The 17,735-nt window shown below is 53.6% G+C and overlaps 1 protein-coding gene across 1 annotated transcript; it reads left to right on the top strand.

The window, feature by feature from the left end:
• Positions 1–686: 686 nt before the first annotated feature.
• NTN5 (netrin 5) lies at positions 687–8,049 on the top strand (the record flags this gene model as incomplete). The annotated part of the gene is made up of 6 exons (XM_080703662.1): positions 687–1,320; positions 3,763–3,951; positions 4,267–4,416; positions 4,984–5,037; positions 5,226–5,306; positions 7,685–8,049. 6 exons carry the CDS (start codon positions 687–689, stop codon positions 8,047–8,049), a joined length of 1,473 nt encoding a protein of 490 aa, XP_080559788.1.
• Positions 8,050–17,735: the final 9,686 nt, after the last annotated feature.

The following is a 17,735-nucleotide window of genomic DNA, read 5'->3' as shown; positions in this document are numbered from 1 at the left end:
TCGGCTGATCCCTGTGGGCTGGGCCTGGGCCTCTGAGGCCTCCGCTGGCCTCTGATCCACCGCGGGCCCTCAGCTCTGCCCCCAGGCTCTGTGGCTGTCTGCTGTCCTGTGGCTGTCCCCAGCGTCTCAGCCCACCTGCCTGCCTCTCCCGGCCCCTGGGATCTCTAGCACCCAGCCCTGTCTGTCTGGCCCCCTGGCCTCCCCGCGGCCCTCGGGTCCCTCCCTGTGACCGCCTTCGCCATGGCCTGTGCAGCTCGCGCCTCTCGGCCTCCATCCTTTTCCCTACTTCTGTCAGGAGTCCTCCAGCCCTCCCGCCTTCCGCAGCCCGGCTCCCTCATCCCTCTAGGTTTCCACATCTGCTTGCCCCTGTCCGCCCCCTCTTGCCCACCCCCTCGCCTCTCCCCAGGGTCCCCTGCTGATGGATGACTCTGGGGTGTTAAGCTACGGATTAGTTCAGGCAAAATTCTCGATTTTGCTTGCGTTCTTTCCCCTTGGGTTGTGTAAACAGTAATTCTCCCCAGATGGAACTATTTTCCTCGCTTCCAAGCAGCCCAGGAGGGGGCTTGGGCCTGGCTGGGTGGAATGCTGGGTGCCACAGGGAGCCTTGGGAATGGGGGTGGGGGAGGCTAATGGCCCAGGCTCCACCCCGCCACCTCTCCTCTCCAGGTGCTGGCTCTGCTGGGACCATGCCAGTGACATTCGCCCTCTTGCTCCTCCTGAGCCAGGCCACCTCGGACCCATGCTATGATCCAGGGGGCCACCCTCGCTTCTGCCTCCCGCCAGTGACCCAGCTGGCCACTGGCATGGCAGCCTCCTGCCCTCTGGCCTGTACCCCCTCTCCAGGGACCAGCTCCAATCCTGGGACCACCTGTAATGGCAGTGTGACCCTGGACCTGGAAGGCCCCTTCCTCCTGACGTCAGTCAGCCTGCGCTTCTGTACCCCAGGACCCCCGGCCCTGGTTCTGTCTGCTGCCTGGGCTGTCGGAGGTCCCTGGAGGCTCCTGTGGCGAAGACCTGCCTGGCCTGGGGCCTTGGGGGGTCCCGAGAGGGTGACCTTTCGCTCCCCACCGGGCCCTGGGGCCAGGGTGGTGGCCAGCTACCTCCGTGTGGAGTTTGGGGGCCGGGCAGGGCTTGCAGCAGCTGGGGTAAGGGGCCGTTGCCAGTGCCACGGTCATGCCGCCCGCTGTGCCACCCGTGCCCAGCCCCCGCGCTGCCGCTGCCGCCACCACACCACCGGCCCTGGGTGTGAGAGCTGCCGCCCATCCCATCGAGACTGGCCCTGGCGGCCAGCCACACCCCGGCACCCCCACCCGTGTCTGCGTGAGTGCTGGGCCCGCTCCCCACCTGCCTGCCTTGCAGGACTCCCAGCATTGGTCCCCGGTCCCGAGGGCACAGAAGGCTTGTCCCGCACCCTTGCTGGCTTGCTTCTCCCACACTGTCCCGGGACCTTGGCCCCTCTTGACCCGATAGCTCAGAGGCCCCTTCTCCACCCGCCCGCACCTCATCCCAGCCACACACTCGGGCAGCCCCCACAGGCCATCGGGGTGCCACGCTCCCCAACACTCACTGGACAGTGACAGTGGAGACCAACGTAACACCCCATAGCGCGGGGCCCAGGGCCCATGTGAGGAGTTGCATGGGACCATCCTGAGTCCTCAGCTCCACATCCTGCCCTCATCTCTGCCGGAGGCCTCCAGAAGCCAGAGGCCCCCATAGACAGGCCCTCTGCCCCACCCCCCAAGGCCTCCATCCAGTGCCCCAGTCAAATCTGGCCTTCTTCACCCCCAGGGGAGTGAGAGAGAGACTCACGTGTCCTGAGAGCCTGGCCGGCTTCATCCTGGGCCACGGAGCTGGGAGGTCCCTCCTCTGAGGAGTGAGGCAGCCACCCAGGCTGGGTCCCAGCGGATCACTGTTCTCCAAATCTGGGTCCGAGGCTGGGAGCACTGTGATGAAGGGTCTGGTGGATGGAGTGAGACAAATTCCCGTGGCCAGGCCGGGCGTGGTGGCGCACGCTTGTAATCCCTGTGCTTGGGAGGCTGAGACAGGAGGATCGCACAGGTTCGAAGCCAGCCTCAGCTACTTAGTGAGGCTCTCAGCAACTTAGTGAGACCCTGTTTCCAAATAAAATATAAAATAGGTCTGGGAGTATAGCCCGGAGGTAGAAAGCCTCTGGGTTCCACCTCCAGTACCACCAAAAAAAAAAAAAAAAAAAAAATTCCCCGTGGCTGAGTGAGCTGCAGCTTCACAGACTTGGTGCTCTGATCCCCCCACCCCCACCCCGGCTGAGGTTTCCAAAGGGGAAGCGACTCCCCTAGGGTCAGAAACAATGCTACCGGCTAGTAATCTGAATAGCATTGCCACCTCTGATGTCCACCAAGATGGGGTGGAGATTTCCAATGGTCAGGGAGCAAACCAAGGCTCAGAGATGGGAAGTCATTTTCCCAAAAATCACACAGCTCTCTCACACCCTGACCATCTCATGACTCCTCAGAGCTCTCGAGGGCTGGCAAATTCAGGGCTCTCAATCTTCTTGGAATCAAAAGCCCCTTAAATCCAGGAACCTCTTGAATTAGCATCTCATTTTGGGAAGTTTGCTAGAAATACAAATCCCTGGGTCCAGTAGCTGCCGAGAGGGTGGGCCCCTGAATATATGATGTTTAGTAAAAACATTTGTAAAGTCGGGCATGGTGGTACACGCTTGTAATCCCAGCATTTGGGAGGCTGAGACCAGAGGTTCACGGTTCAAGGACAGCCTCAGCAACTCAGTGAGACCCTCAGTAACCCTGTTTCAAAATAAAATACGGCTGGGGTATAATTTGGAGGTAGAATGCCCCTGGGTTCAATCCCCAGGACAAAAGAAAGCAAGCGAGGGAGGGAGGGAGCTCAGGCTGGACCAGGAGGACCAAATCAGGTCCTACCTCTGGCTGCCTCCTAGCTGCCCTGCTTTGGGCAGGTGGCTTCCCCATTCCGCGCCTCAGTGTCACCTTCTATAAACGGGATGACAATGGTAGCAATCTCACAAAGGCTTCCGAGGATGAAAGATGTCAAGTGCATGGCACCTGACACAGGGAAGCCCTAAACTGCCGAGTATTTGCTTGCTTGCTTTCCTTCCTTCCTTCCTTCCTTCCTTCCTTCCTTCCTTCCTTCCTTCTATCTTTCTGTCTTTCCTGTCTTTCTGTTCTTTCCTTTCTTTCTTTCTGTGGTACTGGGGATGAACCCAGGGGCATTCTACCTCTGAGATCCACCCCTACCCCTATTCTTTATTCTTTATTCTTTATTTTGAAACAGGGTCTCACTAAGTTGGAGAGGGCCTCACTAAGTAGCTGTGATCCTCCTGTCTCAGCCTCCCAAGTATTGGGATTACAAATTTGCAATACCACAATGAGTTAAGCACTTTCTATCTATCTTATCTTCTTTAAGCCTCATGAAATAAACACTATAAATGCCATTCTGCAGGCAGAGGAACTGCACTATGGAGTGATCCCCTGCCCAAGGAACACAGTAAGAGGCAGACACAGGGTCTGACCTACCGCCCACATCCCATGCCACAGCTTCAGAGAGCCGCCCAGGGGCTTCCTGGGGTGCCTTATGCTCCCACCCAGCTCTGGTCCTCTGCAGCCATTTGAGATGAAAGTGAAGCTGTTCTGGAACTCAGGCTTATCCAGGGAGCTCAAGGGGTTTCTCTTATCATACTCTACCCTGAAGGCAAAGCAGTGAGGAGAAAGCTAGGCCCTGACACCTCCTGCCTCATCTCCTTCCCAGCCTGCTCCTGCAACCAGCACGCTCGGAGGTGCCGGTTCAACTCTGAGCTGTTCAGGCTATCAGGTGGCCAGAGCGGGGGGGTGTGTGAGCGGTGCCGTCATCACACAGCTGGGCGGCACTGCCACTACTGCCAGCCAGGGTTCTGGAGGGACCCCAGCCAGCCCATCACCAGCCGCAAAGCCTGTAGGGGTGAGTGTGCCTGAAGCAGAGCTTGAGGGAAAAGGTGCAAGGCCTGAACCCCAGGGTCTGAGGGAGGAGGGTTGGGCCTGGCCCCCTGGGTCTGAGGGAGGAAGGCTGGGCCTGACCCCCTGGGTCTGAGGGAGGAAAGCTGGGCCTGCCCCACAACCCCCGGGTCTGAGGGAGGAGGGCTGGGCCTGGACCCTGGGGTCTGAGGGAGGAGGACTGGGGCCTGATCTGAGTCAGAGGGAGGAGTGGGAACACCACAGACTAGGTAGGGAGCACATGGGCTGCAGATCCCCAGCTCCCAGTCCTCTCCTCTCGCAGCCTGTCAGTGCCACCCCATCGGGGCAACAGGAGGCATGTGCAACCAGAGCAGCGGGCAGTGCTCCTGCAAGCTAGGGGTCACAGGCCTGACGTGCAGTCGCTGTGGTCCTGGCTACCAGCAGAGCCGCTCCCCCAGGATGCCCTGCCAGCGTGAGTCCTGAGGGAGGAGACCACAGCCCTGAGTGGGCAGGGAAGGACAGCCTGGTCTCAGTGGCCAAGCACGAGGCAGGCTGGGGCCATGGGAAATGGGAACCAGAGACTGGAGGCTGGATTCTGAGTCCTCGGGGACCAGGGACTGAAATTCCAGACTCCTAAGTCTTGGAAAAAAAGGGGCTGGGGACCTAACTCCTGGTCCTGAGGGAAGACAGACTCCTAGGCCCTGGGGGACAAAGATAAGGGATATTCTTGCCTTCTTGGGAGTCTGGATGCCTGGAAGATGACGAAGAGGTTAAATCAAATTTCTCCTTTTAAACCGGGCATGGTGGCGCATGCTTGTAATCCCAGCATTTGGGAGGCTGAGACAGGAGGATCGGGGTTCATGGACAGCCTCAGAGAATAATTAGTGAGGCCCTTCATAACTAGTGAGACCCTGTTTCAAAAAAATGAATAAAAAATAGGGCTTGGGGTGTAGCTTGAAGGTAGAATGTCACCTAGGTTCCATCCCCAGTACCACAAAAAAAAAAAAAAAAAAAAAAAATTTCTCATTTGGTCTCACAGGAATCCCAGAGGCAACAACCACCCTTGCTACCACCCCTGGTGCTTTCCGCTCTGGTAAGACAAGCTGGCATGAAGATCCTGGGGCAGCAAGAGGGGTCGGGGGTGGGGTGATGTGTCCCAAGTTGCCCAGTCCTAGGGCATGGGCACCCCGGCTGAACATCAAGATGGGTGGGGGATGGGTAGGGCAAAATGCTGTGGTCCAGGCCTCAGGAGCCCACTGCAGACAGCCTGACCCTCCCCAGACCCTCAGTGTCAAAACTACTGCAATATCTCGGACACCAGGGTACACATGAGCCTGCGGAGATACTGTCAGCAGGACTTTGGTGAGTGCAGGACTCTGGTGAGTGCTGGGGAGCAAAGGGCCCAAGGCTGCAGAGACCATTGGATGGCTGCCTTCAGGCCGCCCCTTCTCTGGTCTTCAGTCTTCTATCTTAAGTGGAAGGGGTGTTAGATTCTAAAGGGCCCTTCCTGATTTAGGAATGTTTATTTGGATACTGGTGATTGAACCCAGGGATATTCTACCTCTGAACTACATTCAGCCCTTTTCATTTTTTAATTTTGAAACAGGTTCTAGCTAAGTTGCTGAGGCGGGTCTCAAACCTGTGATCTTTATGTCTCAGCCTCCCAAGTACTGGAATTAAGTGGCTCTGAAGGGACAGAAAACTGACGGGAGGGGCAATAGGGAGGGGGTCTTCCTCACCTTCGTTCCTCTCCTCTTCCTTGGCGTTCTTGGGCTTGCAGAATTTCACCCTCTCCTTCAGCCTGACATCTCTGAGAGCTGGAAGGGTGGGGGAACTGGTTGAACAGGAGGGCCCTTGCCCTGTCCTGCCTATCTTGGATCCTTTCTGTTTCCCTTCAGGATCCCAGAAGAGATCTTTGCCCCACTCCCAACCAAGACTCACCCCTCAGTTCCCTAATCCATCAGTCCACACTGGTCCCATGATCCGGGGTCCCATCAGCTCAGGTAACTTAACTCACACTCAGGAGTTCAGCCCGGCCTGCAAATCCAGACCATCCCCTGCTACTTCCCTCAAGATGATCTAACCTGGCCACCAGTGTCTTAGGTCTGCAAAGGTGGAGCCTTTCCTTCCCACCTCCCACAGGGATCTTCTTGTCCCATAGCCCCAGCTTGCTGGCCAGAGCCCAGCCCCCAACACTGTCTAACTTCAAAAAGTATACATTTTTTGTGTGTGTGATACTAGGGATTGAACCTAGAGGGATTCTACCTCTGAGCCACATCCCCAGACCTAGTTTATTTTTTACTTAGAAAGAGGGGCTCACTGAGTTGCGGAGGGCCTAAGTTGCTGAGGCTGGCTGCAAACCTGCAATCCTCCTGTCTCAGCCTCCCAAGTACTGGGATACAAACATGGGCCACCATGCTCAGCTGAAAGTACATTTTTCTGCACTACTGCTAATATGACCACAACACTCAAGTTTCAGGGACTGATTTCATCATTCTAGCCCTGCAAGTTCATCTCAGAGTCCTTCCTTGGCAACACCCCTCTCTCCCAAGGGCTCCAGTCCTGACACCTCTCACCCTGCTCCATTAAAAGCCCTGGAGTTTTCTCTTCTGGTTGTTCCAGAGCCCCACTTACTGTAGCCCTTCCCATATGCCACACCATTTTTTGTTTTGTTTTGTTGGTGGTGGTACTGGGATTTCTGGAAACTCTTCTAACTCTGGGCTACATTCCCAGACCTATTTTTAATATTTTTATTTGGAAACAGGGTCTCTTAAGCCAGCTGAGGCTGGCTTTGAACCTGCGCGATCCTCCTGTCTCAGCCTCCCAAGCGTGGGAATTACAAGCGTGCGCCACCACGCCTGGCTCCAGACCTATTTCTAATATTTTTATTTGGAAACAGGGTCTCTTAAAGCCAGCGAGGCTGGCTTCGAACCTGTGCCATCCTCCTGTCTCTGCCTCCCAAGCGCAGGGATTACAAGCATGGGCCATCACGCCTGGCTTTTTTTTAACGGAGCCACACCCCCCAGCCCTATTTATTTATTCTTTATTTTGAAACAGGGTCTCACTGAGTTGCAAAAGGCCTCACTAGGTAGCTGAGGCTAACCACCAACCGCGATCCTCCTGTCTTAGCTTCCCGAATGCTGGGATTACAAGCATGTGCCACTACGCCCGGCTCCCCAGCCCTATATTTTTATTCTTTATTTTGAAACAGGGTCTCACTAAGTTGCAGAGGGCCTCACTAAGTAGCCGAGGCTGTCCGCAAACCTGCGATCCTCCTCTCTCAGCTTCCCCAATGATGGTATTATAAACTTGTGCCACCATGCCCCGTACTCCTCACCTTTAATGTGATGCCAGTATCTTATCTGCTGCTCCTAATATGACCCTTGAAGCTCCACCCTACGTAATGCAGGCTCCTGGAATCCTTTCCCTGTCTGCTGTCCCCTTCTCTGTTGGAGGACGCACAGCCTTACCCTTCCCAACCTTAATCCTGGAACCCCACCTCACAAACCATAATCTCCCCCTGCCCCATCCTGGAGTGTTCCTCCTCCTCCTGGACGGTGTATCCTCCAGCAGGGGCAACACCACCACTTGAAAGACTCCAAGTGCTCTCACCCTCAAGGGTTCGCCCCGGAAGGACACCCGTGGGTCTCAGGCTCTTCCTAGCTATCGCTGACCCCAAGGAACGCCAGAGGTAAGGTGGAGGCCATCACCCCCGGGCCTGACATCTCCCCTCCCCTCAGTTCTGCACGCGCAGGTGTTGGCATCGGAGGTGGCGGACCCCACGTGGCAGCGGCTGGCGGTGCGCGTGCAGGCCGTGTACAAGCAGCGGGCGCGGCCCGTGCGGCCCGGCGGCCAGGACGCCTGGGTGCCGCGCGCCGACCTGGCCTGCGGCTGCCTGCGCCTGCGGCCTGGCACCGACTACCTGCTGCTGGGCAGCGCGGCTGGCGACCCAGACCCCGCGCGCCTCGTCCTGGACCGCCACGGCCTGGCCCTGCCCTGGAGGCCGCGCTGGGCCAGGCCCCTGCGGCGGCTGCAGCAGGAGGAGCGCGCCGGGGGCTGCCGTGGCCTGCAGTCTCCGGCCCTGAGCCCCGGGCCGGACCCCTAAGCAGGCCTGGGGAACCCTCGGATTCGGGAAATTCTGGAGCGGCGGCGAGCCGAGCCCCCTACCTCGACGTACATCCTCAGAGAGCCAATCAGAAGCCGCACAGCCCCTGACGTCACTCGGCCTGCGACGGCACCGCGCAGGCGCGAGCGACTTCTCCATAAAAGGAGGCAAACTGCGAGCGGGAATTTTGGTTGTAGCTGCTCCTCATTTAGCCTGTGGCATAAGCCTTTGTTACTCACAATAAAGTCTCAAATCTTGAGCAGTTTTGTCTACCGGTGTCTGATGCGTTCTAGGAGAGTCTCTAGGGGCAAATGGAGAAGGCCTTGAGTAAATCAGCCGAGCTGAAGTCGGACCTGCTGGCCAAGTCAATGAAAGAACTACGCGGTCTCTGGGTGCCAGTCAGATCTGCGTGGCTTAACGATTGGCCAAAAGACGGTGGGAGGGAAATTTGATGAAGGAAAGGACAACAGTTCCAGATTTCCAGAAAGTTCTTGATTTAGGGACTTGCCGTTGCTGAAGGACCTTAGGATAGTTTCTGAGAAAGGAATAAAGGGACTTCGAATATCTGAAGAAGGTTCACCTGGGTATGAAGTGCAGCCTGAACTTTCCTGAGAAAATAGCCAATGGGGAGTCAGAGTAGAAAGACAAGCAGAACTCTATTTCTACCGAACAGGTGGACATCTATGGGCCGAAGGGGAGGGGCTGACAAGACAAGAAGTAGTTAAGTATTGTGGAATGGAAAAATGTTATGGCCTAGCACCTTCCTTGCCACTTAGACCTCTGTCCCTGCAGCGGTCACAAGCGACCACAACTTCAATTGTATGTGTGTGTGGTACTAGGGATGGAACTCAGGGGCATTCTACCTCCAAGCTACACCCTCAGCACTTTTTTTGTTGTTGTTCGTGTTACTGGGGGTGGAACCCAGGGGCTTTCTACCTCTGGGCTATACTCCCAGACCTATTTTATATTTTATTTGGAAGCAGGGTCTCACTAAGTTGCTGAGAGCCTCACTAAGTAGCTGAGGCTGGCTTCGAACCTGTGTGATCCTCCTGTCTCAGCCTCCCAGGCGTGGGGATTACAAGCGTGAGCCACCACGCCCAGCCCCAGCCCTATATTTTATTCTTTATTTTGAAACAGGGTCTCACTGAGTTGCAAAGGGCCTAAATAACTGAGGCTGTCCACAAACCGCAATCCTCCTGTCTCAGCTTCCCAAACGCTGGGATTACAAGTGTGTGACACCACACCCGGCTTTACATGCAGGATTTTGCCTGATAAAGTTTATTTTTTGCTCAAGTATACAAGAGAGTTTCCCACAGTCTTTCAAGGATCCAGCTGAAAGTCATCCGCTATCTTTCTTGTTGTGTTAATCGCAACCTATGGTATCTTAATCACTATATCAGAGAAAGAGAGAAAGCACTGAATGGTCCCATTGAAGCAAGAAATGCTTTGGCCCCCAAGGGAACAAATCCTCCTCTTCTACACCCTACTGGTTAATCAGGATCAATCACGTGGTTCCTCTCAGTTGCCTGAAGGTGAAGTAGAATTTGCTCCTGGGCCCAGAAAGCAAGAGGAACTGGTGTATTTATTTCTTATTGCTGCCATAATTCAACAACTGAAAGGACAAGGACAGACATTCCTCATCTAACAGTTCTACAAATCAAAAGTCCCATATGGAGCCGGGCGTGGTGGGCATGCTTGTAATCCCCGCGCTTGGGAGGCTGAGACAGCAGGATGGCGAAGGTTCGAAGCCAGCCTCAGCTACTTAGTGAAGCTCTCAGCAACTTAGTGATACCCTGTTTCCAAATAAAATATAAAATGGGTCTGGGAGTATAGCCCGGAGGTAGAAAGCCTCTGGGTTCTATCCCTAGTACCACACACACAAAAAAAGAAGCCCCTGAGTTCAATCTCCAGTACAGAAAAAAAAAAAAAAAAAAAAAAGAGGTAATCAGCTTTGAGAAAGGAGTTTTTGTTATGTTTTGCTTTTTTTGTGGTTCTTGGGATGAAACTCTGGGTCATGGCATGCTAGGCAAGGACTCCACTTCTGAGCTATATCCCCTGCCCCACATAATGGGTTTAGCACATTGCTTGGCACAGAGTAAAAACCATATGAGTTTGTTGTTATGACTTAAACACGCAAGCCAGGCATGGTGGTACCATGCCTGTGATCCCAGCACTTGTGAGACTAAGACAGGAGGGTCTCAGGTTGGAGGACCACCTCATCAACCTAGTGAGACTCTGTTTCAGAGTAAAAAAAAAAAGAGCTGGGGTGTAGCTCAGAGGTAGAATGCCCTTAGATTCAATCCCTAGTGCAAAAAAACATTTTTTTTTTTAATGCAGAGACTGCACCTCCCCTAGGAGAGGAGAGACCAGCAGGCTAGGACCCAGATGGAGAGGTTTTTGCTGGGCTCCCAGGGCAGTGGGCGTTGAGGGCCAGAAGAGAGGGCTGAGAAGGCCCAGAGGGCTGTGGGAACCACCTGGGCCTGGAAAGCCCCCGCCCTGCCGACTCCCACTCAGGAGCCGGGGTGGTAGGAGATAAAAGCATGGAGGAGGGCGAGTCCCATATGTTCCTTATGACCCAAACTTTGTTCCCAGCGCCCGAGACGAATGGGCGTGAAATGCACATCTGGGACCACCTCCGGCTTGGCCATTGGTCCCCTCCCCCTCCGGGCACGGAGCCCGGCCTGTCTTGCACTGTAATGGAGGTGACACAGGTGGCTTCCAGAGCTCGGAGGAGGCCCCAGTCCATCTAGTGGCACCGCCAGATGGCTTCCTGGTGTCTGGAGGTTTGAGTGGAAACTTGCCCAGTAGAGAAGGGGGAAAGGAAAGCCAGTTTGTGAAGATGTCCAGAGGTCCTGGTGTAGTAAAAGAAGAGAGATGGGGCTAGGATTTGGGGGGCCCAGACATGAGGGGTTCCTAAAGCCAGGCTGAAGGCCTGGGTTTCCCCCACCCCCCGCAGGGGCACTGGGGAGCCCTGGGAGGTGTGTGAGCCAGGGTAGGCAAGGTCAGCCCCCACGAGGGACAGAGTGTCACAGCAGGGTGATGGCTTGGTTCACTGAGGAATCCCACCCAGCCTGAAGATCCGTGGACTTCTCCCACAGATGGGGTTTTGAAGGCAGAGGAGTGATTTGGACGGCACAGGAAAAGCTGGGGGTGGAGACTTTGTCCAAAGGTGATGGGGAGCCATGGGAGAAGCAGGCTCAACTCTGGGTATGAAAGATGGCTTCGACTTATGCAGGGAATGGACTGGAAGAGGAAGAGGCTTGGAGAGGCTGGGGAAGGATCCTGGTAGGAGGTAATGAGTGTGTGTGTGTGTGTGTGTGTGTGTGTAGTACTGGGGGTTGAGTGTAGGGGCAGTCTCCCACTGATTTACATCCCCAGCTATTTATTTATTTATTTATCTATCTATCTATCTTTGTAGTACTGGGGTTTGAATTCAGTGGCATTCTACCTCCTAGCTACACCCCCAGCCCTATTTTTATTTATTTATTTATTTATTTTTTATTTACTTATTTATTTTGCAGTACTAGGGATGGAACCCAGGGGAATTCTACCTCCGGGCTATACTCCAGCCTTATTTTTTTTTAATTTTAATTTATTTATTTTGCAGTACTTGGGATGGAATCCAGGGGAATTCTACCTCTGAGCTACACCTCTACCACTATTTTTTATTTTTATTTTTATTTTTTGCAGGTCTGGGGATGGGACCCAGGGGCATTAGACCACCAAGCTACACTTTCTGCCCTATTTTTTATTCTTTATTTTTGAAACAGGGTCTCACTGAGTTGCAGAGGGTCTCACTAAGTAGCTGAGGCTGTCCACGAACCACGATCCTCCTGTCTCAGCCTCCCAAATGCTGGGATTACAAATGTGCGCCACCATGTTGGCTTTATTTTTAGTTTGAACCAAACAGGGTTTTGCTAGGTTGATGAGAGTCTCACTGCTGGCTGAGGCTGTCCTCAAACCTGTGATCCTTCTGTCTCAGCCTCACAAGAACTGAGATTACAAGCGTCTGCCACTATGCCTGACTTTTTTTTATGTATTTGTTTATTTTTGTGGTACTGGAGATGGAACCCAGGGGCATTCTGCCTCCGAGCTACACCCCCAGCCCAATTTTTTACTCTTTATTTTGAAACAGGGTCTCACTGAGTTGCAGAGGGCCTCACTAAGTAGCTGAGGCTGGCTGTGAACCGTGATCCTCCTGTCTCAGCCTCCCAAATGCTGGGATTACAAGCGTGCACCACCATGCCCAATTCCTACTTTATTTTGAAACAGGGTCTCACTAAGTTGCGAGGGCTTCGTGTTGCTAAGGTTGGCCACAACGTGAAATCCTCCCGTCTTAGCCTCCCAAGTATTGGGATTGTAAGTGTGCACCACCACACCCGGCTTTTATTTTTATTTTGAAACAGGATCTAGCTTGGTTGAGGAGAGTCACTACTTGCTGAGGCTGCCCTCCAACCTGCGATCCTCCTGTCTAAGCCTCCCAGGTCCTGGGATCATAAGCATGCACCACAGAGTCTGGCTTTTCGTGAGCGCACTCTCTCTCTTTTCTCTGTCTCTGTCTCATATATTTATTTATTTGTTTAAATACTTTACATTTATTCTCACAACATGCCTGTGAGAAAGGGAAGGGCAGGAACTGTCAGGAGGAAGTTGAGGCACACAGAGGTCAAGTGACTTGCCCTTGCCCAAGTTCACAGAAGGTGGCCAAGCTTCTCTCTCTCTCTCTCTCTCTCTCTCTCTCTCTCTCTCTCTCTCTCTCTCTCTCTCTCTCGTTGTTGTTGTTGTTGTTGTTGTTGTTGTTTTTTGGTGGTACTAGGGTTCCTGGAAAACCTTCTACCTCCAGGCTACACTCCCAGACACCTATTTTTTTTTTATATTTTTTATTTGGAAACAGGGTTTCTTAAGCCAGCGAGGCTGGCTTCGAACCTGTGCAATCCTCCTGTCTCCGCTCCCAAGCACAGGGATTACAAGTGTGCACCACCATACCTGGCAATTCTTTCTCTATTTATTTTATTTTTATTTTATTTATTTATTTGTGGGTCTGGGGATGGAACCCAGAGACATTTGACCTCCGAGCTACACCCCTTGCCCCATTTTTTATTCTTTATTTTGAAACCGTGTCTCACTGAATTGCAGAAAGCCTCACTAAGTAGCAGAGGCTGTCGGCGAACTGTGATCCTCCGGTCTCAGCCTTCCAAATGTTGGGATTACAAGCATGTGCCATCACGCCCGGCTTATTCTTTCTCTATTTATAAAAAAATTCAGCAGGGCATGGTGGTGCAAGCTTGTAATCCCAGCATTTGGGAGGCTGAGAGAGGAGGATCCAGGTTCTCAGACAGCCTCAGCTACTTAGTGAGGCCCTCTGCAACTCAGTGAGACCCTGTTTCAAAATAAAGAGTAAAAAATAGGGCTGGGTGTGTAGCTCAGAGGTAGAATGCCCCTGGGTTCCATTCCAGTACCAAAAAAAAAAAAAAAAAAATCAGCCAGGTGTGGTGGCACACACTTGTAATCCCAGTACCTGGGAGGCTAAAACAGGCACACATTGAAGGTTTGAGGACAGCCTCAGCAAGAGTAAGATTCTCATCAACCTAGCGAGACCTGTCTCAAAATAAAAATGAAAGCTGGGCATGGTGGCACACACTTGTGATCCCAGTACTTGAGAGGCTGAGACAGGAGGATGGCGCAGATTGGAAGCCAGCCCCAGCTATTTAGTGAGACCCTCTGCAACTTAGTGAGACCTTGTTTCCAAATAAAATATAAAATAATAGGTCTGGGAGTATAACTCAGAGGTAGAAAGCCTCTGGGTTGCATCCCCAGTACCACAAGAAAGAAAGGAAGAGAGGAAAGACAGAAAGAAAGAAAGGAAGAAAGAGCCGGGCCTGGTTGCGCACGCTTGTAATCCCCACGCTTGGGAGGCAGAGACAGGAGGATTACGCAGGTTCGAAGCCAGCCTTGCTGGTTTAAGAGACCCTGTTTCCAAATAAAAAAGTATAAAAATAGGTCTGGGAGCGTAGCCCGAAGGTAGAAGGGCTTCCAGGAACCCCAGTACCACAAAACAAAACAAAACAAAACAAAACAGAAACACACCAAAAAAACCACCATGCTTGGCTTTTTTTTTTTTTTTAATGAGTCTGGGGATGGAGCCCAGGGGCATTAGGCCTCCAAGCTACACCCCCTGCTCTATTTTTTATTCTTTATTTTGAAACAGGGTCTCCAAATTGCGGAGGGCCTCACTAAGTAGCTGAGACTGTCAGCAAACTGCGATCCTCCTGTCTCAGCCTCCTGAATGCTGGGATTACAAGCATGCGCCACCATGCCCGGCTTCATGCCTGGCTTTAATATTTAATATAGTTTCTTTCTTCTTTCTCTCTCTCTCTTATTTATTTATTTACTTATCTTGCTGTTCTGGGAATGGAACCCGGGGCATTCTACCTCTGAGCTATACCACCCAGCCCTAGTTCTTAGCTTTTTATTTTTTATTTTTTTGTGGGTCTGGGGATGGAACCCAGGGATATTCGACCTCCGAGCTACAGCCCCTGCCCTATTTTTTATTTTTTATTTTGAAAGCAGGTCTCACTGGATTGCAGAGGGCCTCACTAAGTAGCTGAGGCTGTCCGCGAACCATAATCCTCAGGTCTCAGCCTCCCAAATACTGGGATTATAAGCGTGGGCCACCACACCGGGTTCAGCTTTTTTTTATTTTTGAAACAGGGTCTTACTATGTTGCAAAGGGCCTTGCTAAGTAGCTGAGGCTGTCCGTGATCCTCTGGTCTCAGCCTCTCAAGTGCTGGGATTACAAGCGTGTGCCACCACACTCGGCTTTTTTTTTTTTTGTTTTGTTTTTTTTCCTTTGGTGATACTGGGGTTCCTGGAAGCCCTTCTACCTCTGGGCTACACTCCCAGATCTATTTTATACTTTTTATTTGGAAACAGGGTCTCTGGCTGGCTTCGAACCTGTGCGATCCTCCTGTCTCCACCTCCCAAGCGTGGGGATTACAAGCGTGCGCTACCACGCCCGGCTTATTTTTTTATTTTTTGAAACAGGGTCTTGCCAGGTTGCTCAGAGTCTCACTAAACTGCTGAGCGTTTGCAAGCCCGCGGTCCTCCTATACTGGGATTACAGGTGTGCGTCACCACAGCCAGCCAACATATTCACTTTTAGTCTTCCTGAGAAAGGCTGGCACTGAGGCCCCACCCAGGCAGGCCCAGGACTCGCCCAGTGTGCAACGTAGGGAACAGCGCTGGGTACGATTGCCCAGAGTGTGATGTATGACCACAGAGGGAGCGCGGGCACCACGGGAACCTAGGAGAGGTACCTAGCATGCCTGGTGAGACACCGTGGAGGATATATGGCCCTCTGTAAGCGTTGGGGAAGTTTCAAGTGTCTTTCAGGCAGCCAGAAGCAGCAGAACCCTAGAGAGAGACTGGAGGAGCTCTTCTGTAAAATGAAACAGTACAAAGCTTTATCCTAGCCGGGCGTGGTGGTGTACTTGGGAGGCTGGGACAGGAGGATCGCGCAGGTTCGAAGCCAGCCTCAGCTACTTACTGAGGCTCTCAGTAACTTAGTGAGACCCTGTTTCCAAATAAAGTATAAAATAGGTCTGCGAGTGTAGCCAGGAGGAAGAAAACCCTTGGGTTCCATTCCCAGGACCACAAAAAAGAAAAAGGAATAAATAAAGATTTACCCTGAAGCTGTGCAGGTAAAGTGCATAGAAAGCCCTGGGCACCTCCCTGGGCTGCAGCACATGCTGTTCCATGGGAGATGCTGCTACGACTGTTGGCTTCTCAGTGCCTCCTCCAGTGCCCTGTCTCTGGCTCCTCCTGTCTCTCCAGCTTCTCTTTCTGTTGTTGTTGTTGTTGTTGTTGTTTGTTTGTTTTGGTTTGTTTTGTTTTGCGGTACCAGGGATGGAACCCAGGGGCATTGTACCTCCGAGCTACACCCCCAGCCCCATTTTTTAATCTTTTTATTATTTATTTATTTTTGCGGTACTGGGGATGGAACCCAAGGGCATTCTACCTCCAAGCTATACACCCCAGCCTTTTAAAAAAATTTTTATTTTGAAACAATGTCTCACTGAGTTGCTAAGGTCCTCACTAAGTAGCTGAGGCTGTCCGGGAACTGCCATCCTCCTGTCTCAGCCTCCCCAACGCTGGGATTACAAGCGTGCGCCACGCCTGGCCTCCAGGTTCTGTTTTCTGAACATCTCATTGACCTCTAAACCTCATCCATCCTAAAGGTCTGCGTTGCTCCACCACTCCCTCTCTCTTTTCCTCTCCCCACTGGGGTTGGCTCCACACTTTTTGTTTTGTTTTGCTTTTGGTACTGGGGATTGAGCTCCATTCCCCATGCAACCCTTCTTACTTTTTATTTGGAAACAGGGTCTTGCTAAGTTGTTGAGGCTGGCCTTCCACCTGTGATCTTCCTCTCTCAGCCTCCCAACTGCTGGGATTACAGGTGCCCGGCTCTCCCTTCTACCGGTTTCTGCCTGCCGCCTTCCTGGCTTCTCTAAGCCTATGCAGTGGGTCTTTTTGTCTCTGGTTCCCTCCTTTTTTTTTTTTTTTTTTTTTGCGGTTCTGGGAATGGAACCCAGAGGCATTCGACCTCCAAGCTACACCCCCTGCCCAATTTTTTAATCCTTATTTTGAAACAGGGTCTCACTGAGTTGTGGAGGGCCTCACTTAGTAGCTGAGGCTGTCCACGAACCGCAAACCTCCGGTCTCAGCCTCCCGAATGCTGGGATTACAAGCGTGCGCCACCAAGCCCGGCTGGTTCCCTCCTCTTCTGTCTCTCCGTATCTCTCTCCCTGCATATGTGTGTGTGTGTGTGTGTGTGTGTGTGTCTCTCTCTCTCTCCCCTCTTTGCTGCCGTGTCTGTGTGCTCCTGTCTCTCCCTCCCTCCTGCTGACATCTTATTCTCCTACCTCTAGGTAAAGCTTCTCCCTCCGCCATGCCTCTGCCTCCCCAGCTGCCTGCAAGGCCAGCCTCCGCGCGGCCGGCTCCTCACCTACCGCTCTCGCCTCTGCCCGCCCGGCCGGCTCCCCCTCCCGGCCGCGTCCGGGTCCAGGTCTCTGCCTCCCTCTCCCGGCCAGCGGCCCTCACCGCACCCGGGCTCCCAGGGGATCCCCGGCCGCGGAGGCAGCCCCAGCCGGAGGACCCGGCGCAGCCCGGGCGGGGGCGGCGAGAGCTGGGGGGGGGGGGTGTCCGGGCTGGGCCCCCGCGAGCTGGGGCCCCCGCTCCTCCGTGCCAGCGCGCCCCGACTCTCCTCGCCACCTGGCGCGCCCCCTCCCTTTCTGCGGAGGACAGATCTGCGGGTTCCCGGCCCCAGGTGTCCGGACCACCCCACCCGGGGGCTCCGCGAGCGGCTGGGAGCCGGGGCCGCCCCCGCGACCCCCATAACTGTCTCTGGCGCACCCCCCCACCCCCAGCCGGGGAGTGCTCGCTGCTGTGAGATCATCCTCCCCAACCAAAAAAAAAATTAAAAAAAATTAAATAACACCGGGAGAGGGGGAGGGAGGAAGGGCCGAGAGAAGAGAGGCGAGGAGCAGAGAGAAGGCTGGAGAGGAGGAGGCGGGGAGGGAGCGCGAAGCTGGAGGCGAGGAGAGGGGAGCGGGAGGAGGTGAAGGAGAGAAGGGAGAAGCCCGAGGCAGCGGCAGAGGAGGGAGAGGGAGGAGGAGGTGAGAGGGGCA

This window comes from Muscardinus avellanarius (genome assembly GCF_963383645.1).
Source record: "Muscardinus avellanarius genome assembly, chromosome: 10".
NCBI classification, from domain to species: Eukaryota; Metazoa; Chordata; class Mammalia; order Rodentia; family Gliridae; genus Muscardinus; species Muscardinus avellanarius.
Note: the sequence above shows the minus strand (reverse complement) of the source record. Positions and strands in the feature narration are given on the sequence as shown.